We start from the raw sequence: 16,282 nt of genomic DNA, 5'->3' as shown, positions 1-16,282 counted from the left end.
AATCTGGTTTTCAACTTAGGGAAAAAACAATATTCAATACATCAACAATCTTTATCATATATATAAATCAAATGGAATACATAAACATATGAGAATAGCTACTACCTCCAATCTTGACAAAAGGGAGTTTAGCTCCTCATCATCATTGTTACAAAGCAGAATGTTAAAGAAGAAAAACTCTGTTTTCTCTCTTACAAAAATCTCTCAATGTCAATGTGTGAATGATAATGAATGAATACTGAATAATGTGTTTTTCTCTCCTAAAAGAGTTGACATTTCCTTAATTGATCATTTCCATCCAAAGCAGAAAAGCTATTCCAAGGCAGACCCAAAATGGCAAAACCAGCTGGCCTTCAAAACAGCACTTTTGACCCAAAAATCAGCTTGCTGGATTCGCAGGGTTCGCGGGACGAACTTTGTTCGCGGGGCGAACTTTGTTCGCGGGGCGAACTGAAGCTGTCTCATTCAGTTCGCGGGGCGAACTGAAGCTGCCTCAGCTTCCTTTCTTTGCAAGCTTCATCCAAAATCTTCCATATTATGATGCTGCAATCCAAAAGCTTTCTCATCCAAAAATTCTACAAAACTAATAGAAATGTGAAATAACTATTCAAAACAAAATAAATTAAACGTAATTGCATTTATACGAATTAATAAGAATAAAAAGTGTGTAATTACATCAAAACTTGGTAAAAGGGACCAATAAAATGATATAAAAAGTAGTACTAATTGGTCCCTAACATTAGCCTCAACTTGCTCTAACGTCATCTTGTAGTTGCTTCGTGTCTCGTATCGGTGTTGATTAGTCAGTATGGTTGGATAAAGGGTACAAAGGTTGGGTAAGTTTTTTGAATTTTTATGAAGCGTGATGCATAATGAAGATGCGAATGTCATGCGTATTTTATTTTCAGGGGATCATTCGAGTTTCATTAGTTGTTAGTAATTCGAAGAAACAAGAAATACTTAGAATAACAATAATGGAGTAATTTTTAAACGTCATTCATTCAAGTACATAACATAGGGGTCCAAAAAGGCCATAGGTCAAAATACATTTGTTTAAAGGAAAAATATAAGACATAAGAAAATTAAACTGCAGGCTTTCTGGCTTGAAGCTCTTCTAGTTCTTATTGAATCTCTTCAACAACCCTTTACAAAGCAGAATGAAACTGATTATGGTTGGAGGAGTGCTATCTTCCTTCAACTCTTCAACTGCGTCTCTTAACTTCCATGGTAATTCTTTAGCCGCCCAATTACAGAACCCCACTAGCCCATCGAGTTTTGCACGGAACGTATCCTTATCTCCTTGCAAGAAGTCTATGGTCTTCTTAAAGGACTCATAATCTTCAATCACATAGTCTCGCTCCTTCAACCATATGGAGTTGTCTTGGTGTAATGACTCTAGTTGGTTCTTCCAATAGGTGGCAGACTCTTTTGCATCTCTTACTTCTCAACACTTTTCTTCCCATATCATGGGCGAAACCCTAGAAGCTTCAGTGGCTATATTCTTGAGTCGGCGTTTCTGATCTACTTCAACCTTTGCATGACGAACAGAATTGGTGAGTTCTTTAATCTGAGCCCCAAGTGTATCTCTTATTGTCTTATTTTTCTTTGTGGCTAGATGCCACCAACGCTCATTGTCTTGACATTCTTTGAGCTCGTCTTAGTTGACCCTTAAGAGTATCTAAACAATGGTCAGCTTGTTCTAATCCCACTTTGATCTTTTTTCTCTTATGCTCCTCTTTGTTGAACTTTTCCACATGTGCTTGAAGCTGTGCATCCTTTCTCTCAAGCTCCCATTTCATGGTGTTTTTCTCATTAATGGTTTGCTGGAGTTTTATCTGCAACTCTTCATTCTCTTTTTCTAGCTTTGCCATGGTGGTCTTGAGTTCCTCCACTTCTTCAATAGGGACGTGGGTGAGCTTAGGTTCAGGAAGAGGTGTAGGTGTCCGAATAACAAATGGCATTTTAATCATCTCCACCCTTTCCTTTACCCAATGAAAATATGGTTCTTTTGTAATCCCATTTGCTCTCCCCAAATCAGCTTTCCCTTTTCGATTGAAATTCTTCCAAGCCTCTTTGATTCTTTGGAACAAGCTAGTATTCTCAACCCCAAAGTCAAGTAACAAGAAAGCTTCCAAAGACCCTGCCTCTGGAGGGCCTTCCATTGGGTAGCCAAGTTGTCTGAGTGATAGAACCGGGTTAGCATTCACACATCCTTGAGTTCTAATAAGTGGTAGATTAGGGAAATCCCCACTGCTGAATACGATGTCCATGTTGATGTATTCTTTGGAATACCAAGAAAGATCTTCAGATCGGAGTGATCCCAATCTCTGAGGCTAACTAACATCTGTCTGTTCAACCCAAGCACCTGTCTTCGGAAGATGTTCTAGAAACCACTGATATAATAAAGGAGCACAACAAGCAATCATTCCTTTCTTCTTAGTGTACCTATGGCTTATGTAATAGTAAACATCAGCTAACAAGGTAGGTACTAGGTTTCCAGTAAGGAAAACACAAATAACAGCCATGTCTACAAAACCATCCATATTTGGGAACAGGACGACACCATAGATGGCTAATGCAATAGCAGAGTAACAAGCATCCCAACTTTCTGCTTTTATTAGGGTATGAGCTCTCTCCAAGAGAAAACCTAGCGAAAATCCTTTGGTACTCCCTTTGGTCTCTAGGTTAGCCTCTACTTCCTTTTCATCCATGTGAAGCGTGCTAGCAATAATCTCAAGGGGCAAAGATTCATCTATCCCTTCAAATAGTGGCTTGTTCTTCATAGGAATCCTAACAAGACGCTCGAATTCTTCTAACGTTGGTGCTAGCTGGAAGTCTTGGAATGTGAAGCATCTTAAAGGTAGGTCATGGAATTGGGCCAAGGTGATTAAAGTTGTATAGTCTACTCGTTGGTTGAGGATGCTGAGCAGATTTCCATAATTTTTCCCAAAGTTAATTCTGTATACCGGGTGCATCTGAGAGACCAAGTCACGTAAGCTCCTTAGATCGGGATCTTTGAACTTGAAAGAGTAAATGTTTCTTTTGCTTGATTCCATGTTTCTTGAATTCCTGCAACTTATGACACTCAGATTCCTTGGAAATAAAATAATATGAATGTTATGTTATGAATGATATTATGCATGCCATAGGCAAGTCAACATATAGACCGTGAGAGTGGGTATTCTTGGTTACTAAACAAAACCCTTTTGGGAGGATGCTAAAGTTAAAAGGTTTCCAAAGTCATCAATCACTATTTAGGAAAGTTATTGTCATGACGAAAACTCATCTGCCAATAACATCCCCAAACAGAGTCTCGTTTGGGTGAGGCATTCGTATGGTCTCAAAGAGGTAAACTCCTAGTGGGTCCATACTACACAACTCTTGAATCCAAAGTTCTAATAAGGTTCTCAGAGTCATAGATCGAGGTTGGGAATACCACCGTAAGGTAGTAATACGCCCAAGGGATCTCATCTAATTGGGGCTTTAGTATCAACCCAATAAGTCTGGGACTTTTCAGGTAGATACTACATAAACACCGGATATAATGGGTTAAAAGGTCCCTAGAGTCATTGATCCAACTTGAGAATACCATCGTCGTGACGAAAACTCGTCGGGCGACAATATCTCAAGAGAATCTCCTCTAGGCGGGGTCTTCGTATCTTCCCAACAAGGAAGACTCCTTATGGGCGCCCACTGCGTAACCACCAACTTAATCTTATGGTTTTTTTCAGACTCTGGTGGAGAGCCTATCTCACAAAGTATCACCAACTAGAGAACCCCAATAATACATAGCCAATAAAACATCATACAATAATTATGACAACATAATAATAATAGAATAAATAACAAACAGATAAACAAAATTAACACACAATACATCAACCGAACTAAATTAGGCTTCACTCTCTTTTGCTTGGAGCTAGTCCCCAGCAGAGTCGCCATCTGTCGCATCTCGAAAAATATGATTCCTCGCGATGGTCGCGGAAAAATTATGTTCGAACAGAGTCGCCACCGAACTTTATTTATCCCAATAAAGGGATAGGAAAATATCGACCAAACCTTTAGGAAATGGAATAATGGTCGTCGCAACCATATTCGGGTTCGGGAGTTGATTACGCAAGGGGAATGTATTAGCACCCCTCGCGTCCGTTGTACTCAACGGGAACCTTTTAGTTCTAATTTGCATTTTGAGTGTTAATTTATGTTTGTTTGTTATCTTTGGGTTATAAAATTTTAAAAAAAATAGAAATGGATGAGAACCTCAGAAAAGGAAAGGGGAGGTTTTTTATGAGTGTGCTCGCGAAGATACAACAATCTCCTGCCTACGTATCCTTATGGTGTAACAAGGAAGTCAGAGCATTCGTAGTTCGGGGAACTACAGTTGGTTGGTGTCTTTTAGTGAACGAATGTTTTAGATCGCGTTCTAAAGGCTAAACTTTGGCTTGTCTACTCTCGGCGGAGGCTTAAGCATTGGTTTGTTATGTGCATTAGAAAGGATTAAATGGTGTTCTTTTTGAAAAGAGTTTTGGTCATACGGAAGTGACAAATTGGATTAATATGTTGGATGTTTTGATTGGTTGAGATGTTTTTGGTTGGATGACGATTACTCGGATAGTTGAGTAAGACAACTCGTATCCTAACAGTCGAGAAAGGGAATAGAAGACTCTAAACCATTTTATTTTTCATCCTTAATTATAAAAAGGATTTGATAGTAATTAAGGTTTTTTGAATGGATGACGAATACTCGGATAATCGAGTAAGACAACTCGTATCCTAATAATCGAGAAAGGGAATAGAAGACTCTAGACCTCTTTCTGTTTCATCTGAATATTTATGAAGATAAGGTTATATATGGTTGACGTATTTTATAATGAAACCAAGTACTTGAATGACTGAGTAAGACTACTCATATCCAAGCATTTGAGAAGAGGAGTTGAAAGCTCAAAACCTTCTCCTTTTTCGTATAGTTTATTAAGAAAATGATTTGAATAAGTTGTATGTTTGTGGAAAAATGACAATTGTTCGACTGACCGAGTAAGAGAAACTCGTATTCAAACAGATGAGGAGAGAAGTTGAAAACTCAAAGTCATCTCCCTTTTCATTTAGCTTATTATGAAAGTAATTTGATTTAATCGGGCTTTAAAAGTTTGTAGAGGAACCACAATTATTTGACTAACCAAGTAAGAGAACTTGTATTCAAATAGTCGAGGAGAAAAATTAAAGACTCAAAGTTATCTCCCTTTTGGTTTTTTGTTATAAAAGGATTTGATTTGTTTGTGCTTAAGTGGATTAGAAATGACGATTATTCGACTAACCGAGTAAAAGAATTCGTATTCAAATAATCGAGGAAAGGAGTTGAAAACTCAAAACCATTTCCTCTTTTATTCCTAAGTGAAATAACGTTTAATTGTGATCAGGTATTTTAATTCTTAATAAAGAATACTCGATGTTGGATCGAGGTTTTAAATTTTTATTTTGTGAATGAATTGAATTTAGTGAATAATTCATCTAATCGATTAATTAAAACCGAATAGGTCTCATTGTAAGAAGGCCCAAGAGTAAGCCATGTGAGGTTGATGGCGATGCTTATACAAGCGATCGACTTACAAAGGTGTTTTGAAAATGGGCTCGACTTTGAATCGAGAAATATGTGATTTATTTTTGAAATTGGTTCGAATGATTTTAAACCGGTGACAACAACATAATCTTGTCACAATTGTAACACACCATACATATGCATTCAAGACTTGGTACAAATAAGTAGGTACAAAATAATAATGCACACACATTCCACAAAATGAGCTATTATTTAAATTACAAATGATAGTAACAATGATATTATTAATTAATTAAATAATTAATGGATTATTTGGTTAAATAATATAAATGATTAAATAGTAATGATATAAATAATTAAATAACTATCATTAGGGATTAATAACAACAATATATATATATATATATATATATATATATATATATATATATATATATATATATATATATATATATATATATATATATATAATTTTGAAATAAAGTAAATGAAATAAATGAAATATTTAAATATTGTAAAAATAATTAAATAATCATCATTAGGAATTAATAACTATCTAATATATATATTTTATAAGTGTATATGAAAAATATAATAAAGAAAAAAAAATGAACAAGTAAAAAAAATGAAGAAAATGGGCTGGTATTAAGTGAGGCCCAAATCTGGGCGCTGCACTTGAAACAGAGGGGCTGTAAAAAAGCCAAAAAAAGGGTATTTGGGTCCAAACTAAAGGCCCAAAACGCAGGGAAAGGTTGCTGAGCCCAGTCAACCTTGCTGACTTCTAGCTAAACTCTTGACTATCAGATCCACTGATCTGACTTGGTCAAACGGATGTGTGGAAGTTGACTGCAGTGAACGGTAAGGAAACAAGGGGTGCCCACACTGGATCTCCTGGTTGACCAAGGTCAACTCAGGCGTGGCATTCTAGCACGACGCCACTTGGCGCACATGCGGAGGCTCCAAACGTTCATTTAAAAAGAGAAATGAGGAAGAAACCCTCATTTGCACATTTGTCTTCTCTCTCTTCAATCACACGCTCTGCAACTCTCTTCTCCTCCCCGTCCTCCGCACGACCAATAACTGCCGGAGAAGACGGTGGCGGCCGACCAACCGTGGCGCCGCCTTCTTCTTCTCCGGCGACCACCACCCCAAAACCCAAATCTCTGAACACAAATCCTACTTATTTTTGGCCTCTGAACCCATATCCGACCTCCTCTCTTCCAAAATCCGCTTCAATCAACCAGATCGGTGTTCCAAAAGAAAGCACAAACCTAAACCCTAACTCAAATAATCTCTCACGCCACCAACGAAAACCCTAACTTATCCTAACCATAAATCAAAATCTAAACAGCAATAGGCAAACATGTGAAAAACCAAACCCTAAGTTTTGAAATTCGACCTTCTAAAGTCACGATTTTGAGAAATTAATAAAGGGGTTTTGTTTGATTTGTAGTGACGAACAGAATACATATGTATTTCAAGCGAGGAAAGGAAATAAGAGAACCACTTGGCTGAGTTGCGTCCGGCGACGTGAGCTTTTCGTCGCTATTGAGATAAGTTCTTCTCCCCCTCTAAATCTCTCTTCGTCTTCTTCTATTCTTTCTTCTTATTTTTTGAATGTTCTTCTGTTTGATGTTGTGTTGCTTTGTTCGAATGTTAGGGTTTTGATGTTTAACAAATTATTTTTGTTTTTTATTCTTGGATTCTAAAACCGTGCATGTCCTACTGGTAATCTGCTTTTGATATATATGATGAATCTTTTGTTCTTGAGATAACTTGTTAGATTATCCTTTCCAGATTTTATGGGATTGTTGTTCTGTGGATTTAAAGTTGTTTGAATTAGTGTTCATTATGGCCTCTTGTGCAAAACAATAACCTGAGCATTTTATTAGTTTATTTTCCAATTTTCTTTAAGCACTTATTTGATAAGCCCTTTTAATCTCTGAATTGATTTTTGTAGGTTTATAAAAGGTGAAGAGATGTTGATTGAAAGGAGCCTGCGCCTGCTCTAGTTGGATTTGGGGGCGCTTCACTTCAACAGGGTGGTTTTGGAAATGTCTTGAGGATCCCTTCTTCACACTACTGGACAATGCAGCAACCTTAAACTTTTTCTAAATCTACTTTGATGTACTTTGGACTTTTGGGACGTATTGTATTAATCTATGAGACTGTTTGTAACATGTGTACAATTTTAATTTAAGACCTTTTTTGGGTATTTATGTAAATGCTTTTGGATTAATTATGTAAGCTTTTGGAGTTATTTGGATAATTATGTAACTTTGGGAATTATTTGTAACATTTTGGACTTAAAATTCAATTATGCAATTTAATCTCTTTTTTTTAAAACATTTAAACTTTGTCTTAATTATTTTACTTGTGTTAATCAATTAAAGTGTTTAAACTTTATCTCAATCTGAAAATGGATTGGGCCATAATGCAATTAAATTGGACTTTCAACTTGGTCACCTTTAGCATATTACTATTAACCAAAATAAAATGTGACAAAAGATCTAAAATAAAACATGCCACAAATATTGCAATTTCAACCTTAATCACAAAAACCAACACATACACATACATATGGTGACTTGATCTAAACCAACACACGCGTACTTAAAAAAATGCAAATTTAGTTTAAGGATTTATGAATGGTTTAGAAATTTGGTACATATATTTGAGATGTGAAAATGAGCTTAATAACAAGTGATCATAAAAATAATCATGTCTCTTAATACTTATTGATAATCAAATGGACTTTGGATCAATGATGTAAAAAGATTTGAACCACACTTTGTAATTTTAATTATGGACATGTTTATGTGAATGACCCTTTTTTAAAACCAAGAGATCTCATGGATAAACCAAAATGGGCCTTGTTAACAAAAAAAGTCCCAAAATGCACATACCATCCCATGCTTTAGTAATAGCAATAAGAGACAAATGCAACAAATGTCTTTTTAAGGATCTCAACAGATGAAAATGTCACTGAAGATTTGATGTCACCAAGGGCTGAGAAACCCTAAGATAGAACTTATGCCTTAAGATAGAGTTCATGCCTTATGACATCTGATAGTGAATGTTGGTGAAGGATTTTTCCTTACCCTGACAAAATTGGGGTATGACAGGGCAAAAGACCAAAAAAAGAGTATCCGTCACTGGTTAAGGTGAACATATCAAGGATAAAGTCGGAGGAAGAATATCCGTCATCGGTTAGAATGAACATATCAAGGATAAACCAGATGGGGAACAAATAGGAATTATATCTACCAGTTACCGGACAGAATACCAAAAAGAGAGTATCCGTCATTGGTTAAGGTGAACATATCAAGGATAGACTCAGCAGGGGAAAGTAGGAATTACAACTATCGGTTACTGGGTAGAATACCACAAATAAGAGAAAATCCATCACCGATTAAAGTGAACAAATCAAGGATAGACTCTCTGGGGAATAAAATAGGGATTACAACTACCTTTTTACCGGGTAGAAGACCAAAAAGAGAGCATTTATCACTAGTTAAGATGAACATATCAAAGATAAACTCTAAGGAAGAATATCTGTCATCGGCTAGGATGAACATATCAAGGATAGACTCTCCGAGGAAACATGGAAACGAATCCGCTGGGGAACACAAAGGAAGTAGATTACATTTTATCGGGTATTTGGTAAAAGCAATGTACTCAACATCAAGAAGAATATTACTGGTTACCGGGTAATAGACTCTCGGGGGGCTAAAATATCTATCTAGACAATAACTAGAAAGAAACGGTCAAGCAAAGACTCAACCCGATAAGGATATAACTCAAGGGGAATGGTTCCATTCAGATAATTAACCGGGGAGGAAACTGAAATAACAATCAATCACGAGGAAATAACTCAGTGGGGAACGAGAAAGGTTAAACTCTTTCTTCTTAAGGGGCTGACACTCTACAATTGAAGGAGGACAGACAAACCAAATATGTATGAGGAAATAATATCACCAAAACAGGGGATCAAAAGAAAAATCAATGCGATAAAAAATGCATAATAAAATATATGATGTTGTGTTTTATGCATGAACATGTATGTATATGATTATAAATATGCTGACAAAACAGCACAAAGGATACAAATAACAAAGATTTGAATCATCACTACAATACTCGAGTAATCTCAACAAGATGGAAACACCAACTGGAGAAAGTTCTAGGGATGAAAATAAATCATCTAGCTATGAATCAATATTCTATGGCTGGGAAAGTCATGGAGAATATGCTTTCAATCAATAATGGAAAACTCTGCGGGAAGAGAGCACTACTGAGGATGATCAACTAAACATGTCGAGGATAGGGAAGGATCTGTTGAGGATCCAAACAAATCAACACTGCAGGTAATTTTAAGTCAACACCATGCTAAATGGGAGACAACCTTGTAGGGGATGAAATCAAATACTACTTAAAATCAAACATTGCCGGAAAAGAGGGAACTTCTATCAAAAGATGAACTCTGGCGGGGAATACAAGAGATAAAAATCTGCATGAGGACTTAATCAAATTTCTAGGGATGTTGTGACAAAGACCATCACATTCCTCAATAATCATCAAATTCTTCTTAGAAATTACAAAATAAACCGATTCTAAGGCAAAGATAACCAGATCTGGTTCACTCAAAGGAGAAATTGCTGAAGTTATGCAACACAATCAAATGCAAATGGAAACCAAATAAAGGTTCCGAATCTCCAGGGTCCGGTCATCCAAATCACAAACTGGGGGATACAAAACATGAGCACCTCAGCTGGGGAATATGGATTTGCAAAGGGGACTAATCATCAACTCAATTGGAGATGGGACCTGTAACACCCCGATAATAATATGGTAATTATTTAAATTAAGTTAATAATATATTTATTAATTTAATTAGATAATTGGATTATTATTATTATTATTTTGAAATTATTGAATTATTATTATTATTATTATTATTGGGATAATAATAATTATTGGAAAATATATAAGCTGGAATAAGTAAAAAGAGTTCATTTTGGAAAATAAGGTTTTCACGTGAAACTCAGAGAAGCGGCTGAAAGAGGCAGAGCAAGAGGAAGAACCAGAGAGCAAAGGTTGGAGAAGAGAAGAGCTTGGAGCTCAAAGATTTGCCGGATTAATCAGGTAAGGGGGGTTTATCGTCGTTTAATGGGTATTATGGGTTAGCATGTAATGGGTAGTGATAAACCGTTGAATTGACCCTAATTGGGATCGTCGAATGCTGAAAATTGTGATGGATATGTTGTGTAAAGACTGGAATTGAACCTGTAATTGAGTGTGTTGTAACTTCCCTAACGTAGAGCTTTTTACGGAATGGGAATCGGAGGTCCGAAAATCCTCCAACGGCGGAAAATGCGGAGAATTCTGCATTCTGCTTTGTGTTAGCGCAGGAACTGCTGTTTTGTCTGGGTTAACCGGTTAACCCAGGGTGTTAACCGGTTAACACTGTTACGAATTGAGAATTAGTGCTGTTTTGCCTGCGTTAACCGGTTAACCCAGGGCGTTAACCGGTTAACGCTGATAAGTTTTGGGCAGTAAGCGTGTTTTGCCTGCGTTAACCGGTTAACCCAGGGCGTTAACCGGTTAACACTGTTGCAGTATGGAAAAATTGTTAATTTAAATGTTGTGTGCCTAATTGGTGGTTGCCTATATCAGTGTGTGATATGGTAGGGATTATTTCCCGCTGTTTTGAGCAGTATAGGTATTAGTAGAGTGTGCTAATACCGTGTTCAATTATTTGAGATGATATGATGTTTTGACAAATGTGTTGATAATGTATGATGATATGCATAATGTTGTGAATGTATATATTATGCATGTAATTGTGAATGGGCTGTTGTATGGCTTAGAGTGTGAGCATGTGTCCATTGTGGATTGTTGTTGATGTTGCATTGCTAGATGATTAGCGTGCATAGCATAGCCTTGGGGCTGTAGCTAATTCCCATGGTGAGGAATTAGTGAGTGAATCATTGTGGATTTGTTGTTGATGTTTGCATGCTAGATGATTAGTGTACATAGCATAGCCTTTTGGGCTGTAGCTAATTCCCATGGTGAGGAATTAGTGAGTGAGTCACTAGGTCTCAAATGAGTGGGACTAGTGAGCTTAGTAGCCGTATCTGGATTTGATCGGTGAGCTTGAACTATATGTTCAAGAATAGTCGGTACCGCATGTGTGGAGTCTCATTGCATAATGTATGTATGGCGTATAATATGAATGGATGTATTCCAATATTATACGTGTGGTTGTGTTGACATTGAGTATGAGTATGATTGAGTTGATATTGTCGTTGCTGAATGTGTAATCTGATTTGGGTGATGAAATGTGTTATTTACTTAACATGACATGATAATTTATAATGCTTATTATATCGATTGAAGAACTCACCCTTACAACTATTTTTCAGGTAACGAGCAATGAGTTGAGTAGAAGCTAATGCTTGGAGTCTAGTGTAGTCTCCTTAGTGGGTCGTGCTCTGATAGATGTAACATCGGGATGGGATGTTTTAACTTGTTTTAAATGTTTTATTGTTGGTTATGAACCATTTTACATGTAATGTTTTACATGATTGATGAGATTTCTATCCGCTGCGTTTTATGCAAATGCTTATGTTTTGAATTAATAACAGAGCATGACCGTTATATTGGTGAATGGTGTGAAGTAACTGTGTGACACCCTTGATTGCATATTACTCTGATTGACACATTGTTATTTTAATTAAATAATTGGGGTATTTAGAAGGGTGTTACATTAGTGGTATCAGAGCATAGTCGGTCGAGTCGAGTCGTAATTATTTTGTTTTCCCTGTACGGGATAGGTGTTGTGTAACCCTATCAGTACTTATTGTTTTAGCTTGTTGGGTTTTCAGAATAGAGATGGCTGGAAGAGGTAGAGATGATGCTGCGATTGCTGAGGCTCTGGGTATGCTAGCTGGAGTACTTGGAGGGAATCCGAATGTGGTGGGAATGGGAGCTGCTCGTCAACTGAGTGAGTTCCAGAAGAACAATCCTCCAATGTTCAAGGGAGCATACGATCCAGATGGCGCTCAGAAGTGGTTGAAGGAGATAGAGAGAATCTTCCGAGTGACTGAGTGTGCCGATAACCAGAAGGTCAGGTTCGGTACGCATATGCTGTCAGAAGAAGCTGATGATTGGTGGGTTGCTACCCGCACTGAGTTGGAAACTGCTGGGAATGCTGAAATCACTTGGGCTGTGTTCAGAGAGAGATTCCCAAGGAAGTACTTTCCAGAAGATGTCAGAGGAAAGAAAGAGATAGAGTTCTTAGAGTTGAAGCAGGGTAACAAGTCTGTTACGGAGTATGCTGCTAAGTTCACAGAGCTGTCGAAGTATTACACTCCCTATAATGAGGCTGCTGGAGAATTTTCGAAATGTGTGAAGTTTGAGAACGGGTTACGTCCCGAGATCAAGCAGGCTATTGGATACCAACGGATCAGAGTGTTTTCTGACTTGGTTGACTGTTGCAGGATTTTTGAACAGGATTCCAAAGCCAGAGCAGAGAGCTATCAACAAAGGGTTGATAGGAAAGGCAAGAATCAGAATGATCGCGGAAAACCGTATGCAGCTGGCAAAGGTTTTCAGAGACAGAGTGGGATGAAGAGGCCTAGTGGGGGAGACTCTAGTGCCCCTGCTAAGTGTTATAGATGTGGTCGGGCTGGACATCGTGTCCATGAGTGTACCAGTGCTGAGATGAAGTGTTTCAAGTGTGGCAAAGGTGGTCATTTGGCTGCAGAGTGCCGGTTGAAGACTGTAACTTGTTTCAACTGTGGAGAGGTGGGTCATATCAGTCCACAGTGTCCTAAGCCGAAGAAGGAGAATCAGTCAGGAGGCAAGGTCTTTGCCTTATCGGGTTCTGAGACTTCTGCGGATGATCGTTTGATCAGAGGTACGTGTTATATAAATGGTTTTCCTCTTGTAGCTATTATTGACACCGGTGCTACTCATTCCTTTATATCTTTGGATTGTGCTGTGAAACTTAAGTTAGAGATATCTGAGATGTATGGTAGTATGGTGATTGATACTCCTGCAAAGGGTTCAGTGACTACTACTTCAGTTTGCTTGAGTTGTCCTTTGAGTATTTTTGGTAGAGATTTTGGGATAGACCTTGTGTGTCTTCCACTAGTGCAGATTGACGTTATCTTGGGTATGAACTGGTTGGTGTTTAACCGGGTTTCGATCAACTGTTTTGATAAGACTGTAATATTTCCTGAGGTTGAGGTAGGAGAGAGTGTGGTTCTATCAGCGAGGCAGGTGAATGAGGCAGTAGCGGATGGGGCAGAGTTGTTTATGCTGTTAGCGACTTTAGAGGCTAAAGATAATATGGCAATTTGTGATCTAGCCGTGGTGTGTGATTTTCCTGATGTGTTTCCAGAAGAAGTGAATGAATTACCGCCAGAGCGTGAAGTTGAGTTCTCGATTGATTTGGTACCTGGTACTAGACCGATATCGATGGCTCCGTACCGTATGTCTGCTGTTGAGTTAACTGAATTGAAGAGTCAGTTGGAAGATCTGTTGGATAAGAAATTTATTCGTCCGAGTGTGTCACCGTGGGGTGCACCAGTGTTATTGGTTAAGAAGAAAGAAGGTACTATGAGGTTGTGTGTGGACTACAGGCAACTGAATAAAGTGACGATCAAGAATCGGTATCCTTTGCCGAGGATCGATGATTTGATGGACCAGTTGGTTGGTGCGAGTGTGTTCAGCAAAATAGATTTGAGATCGGGATATCATCAGATACGTGTGAAAGCTGAGGATATTCAGAAGACTGCTTTCAGAACGAGGTATGGACATTATGAGTATTCTGTAATGCCTTTTGGTGTGACTAATGCGCCTGGAGTATTTATGGAGTACATGAATAGGATTTTCCATCCGTTCCTAGATAAGTTTGTTGTGGTGTTTATTGATGACATTTTGGTGTATTCGAAATCTGAAGAAGAGCATGTTGAGCATTTGAGAGTGGTTTTAGAAGTTCTACGAGAAAAGAAGTTATTTGCTAAACTATCCAAGTGTGAATTTTGGTTAGAAGAGGTTAGTTTTCTTGGTCATGTGATTTCAAGAGGTGGTGTTGCTGTTGATCCTTCTAAGATAGAAGCAGTGTCTAAGTGGGAAGCTCCGAAGTCTGTTGCTGAGATTCGCAGTTTCCTGGGATTGGCTGGTTACTATAGGAAATTCATTGAGGGATTTTCTAAGTTGGCGTTACCGTTGACGATGTTGACTAGAAAGGGGCAAGCATTTGTTTGGGACTCAAAATGTGAAGAAGGTTTCCAAGAGTTAAAGAGAAGGTTGACTACTGCTCCTATTCTGATATTACCGAGTCCGTCGGAACCATTTGAGGTTTACTGTGATGCTTCATTGTTGGGTTTGGGTGGTGTGTTGATGCAGAATAAGCAGGTTATAGCTTATGCTTCGAGACAACTAAGGGTTCATGAGAGGAACTATCCGACACATGATTTAGAGTTAGCAGCTGTGGTATTTGTTCTGAAATTATGGAGGCATTACTTGTATGGGTCAAGATTTGAGGTTTTCAGTGACCATAAAAGTTTAAAGTATTTGTTTGATCAGAAAGAGCTGAATATGAGACAGAGGAGATGGTTAGAATTTCTGAAGGATTATGACTTTGGTTTGAATTACCATCCGGGTAAAGCAAACGTAGTGGCTGATGCATTGAGTCGGAAATCATTGCATATGTCTATGTTAATGGTTAGAGAATGGGATTTAATTGAGCAGTTTAGAGACTTGAGTTTGGTGTGTGAGAGTACTCACAATAGTGTTAAATTGGGAATGTTGAAGTTAACGAGTGGTATTCTGGATGAGATTAGAGAGGGTCAGAAATCCGATGTGCTTTTGGTTGATAAGTTGACTCTAGTGAATCAAGGTCAAGGTGGTGAATTCAGAGTTGATGAGAATGATGTTTTGAAATTTGGTAATCGGGTGTGTATTCCGGATGTTATCGAACTTAAGAAGAGTATTCTTGAAGAAGGACATCGTAGTGGCCTGAGTATTCATCCTGGAGCTACGAAGATGTATCATGATTTGAAAAAGTTATTTTGGTGGCCGGGAATGAAGAAAGAAATTGCGAGTTTTGTTTATTCCTGTTTGACTTGTCAGAAGTCAAAGATTGAGCATCAGAAGCTGTCTGGGCTAATGCAACCGTTGACTATTCCAGAGTGGAAGTGGGATAGTATCAGTATGGATTTTGTTTCTGGTTTACCGAGGACAAGTAAGAATTGTGAAGCTATTTGGGTGATTGTTGACAGATTGACAAAGTCGGCTCATTTCATTCCGATCAGAATGGATTATCCGTTAGAAAGATTAGCCGAGTTGTATATTGAGAAGATTGTAAGTTTGCATGGTATTCCGTCTAGTATTGTTTCGGACAGAGATCCTAGATTTACATCGAAGTTTTGGGAAGGTTTGCAGAAGGCTTTGGGAACTAAGCTGAGATTGAGTTCTGCATATCATCCGCAGACTGATGGCCAGACTGAGAGGACGATTCAGTCATTAGAGGATCTTTTGAGGGCTTGTGTTTTGGAAAAGGGAGGTGCTTGGGATTGTTATTTTCCTTTGATTGAGTTTACCTACAACAATAGTTTTCATTCGAGCATTGGTATGGCACCGTTTGAAGCTTTGTATGGTAGGAGATGTCGGACACCTTTATGTTGGTATGAGTCCGGTGAGAGTGCTGTGGTT

General features: G+C 38.0%; 1 protein-coding gene across 1 annotated transcript; it reads right to left on the bottom strand.

The window, feature by feature from the left end:
• Positions 1 to 2,333: 2,333 nt before the first annotated feature.
• LOC127103236 (uncharacterized) lies at positions 2,334 to 3,056 on the bottom strand. Its single transcript, XM_051040501.1, has one exon. The coding sequence runs from the start codon at positions 3,054 to 3,056 to the stop codon at positions 2,334 to 2,336; it is 723 nt and encodes a 240-aa protein (XP_050896458.1).
• Between the last annotated feature and the right edge of the window lie 13,226 nt (positions 3,057 to 16,282).

The sequence above is a fragment of the Lathyrus oleraceus genome, chromosome 7 (assembly GCF_024323335.1).
Source record: "Lathyrus oleraceus cultivar Zhongwan6 chromosome 7, CAAS_Psat_ZW6_1.0, whole genome shotgun sequence".
Taxonomy (NCBI): Eukaryota; Viridiplantae; Streptophyta; class Magnoliopsida; order Fabales; family Fabaceae; genus Lathyrus; species Lathyrus oleraceus.
Note: the sequence above shows the minus strand (reverse complement) of the source record. Positions and strands in the feature narration are given on the sequence as shown.

Bases quoted from the DNA above. Each gene is read 5' to 3' on its own strand.
- LOC127103236 (XM_051040501.1), bottom strand. From the start codon at position 3,056: ATGGAATCAAGCAAAAGAAACATTTACTCTTTCAAGTTCAAAGATCCC.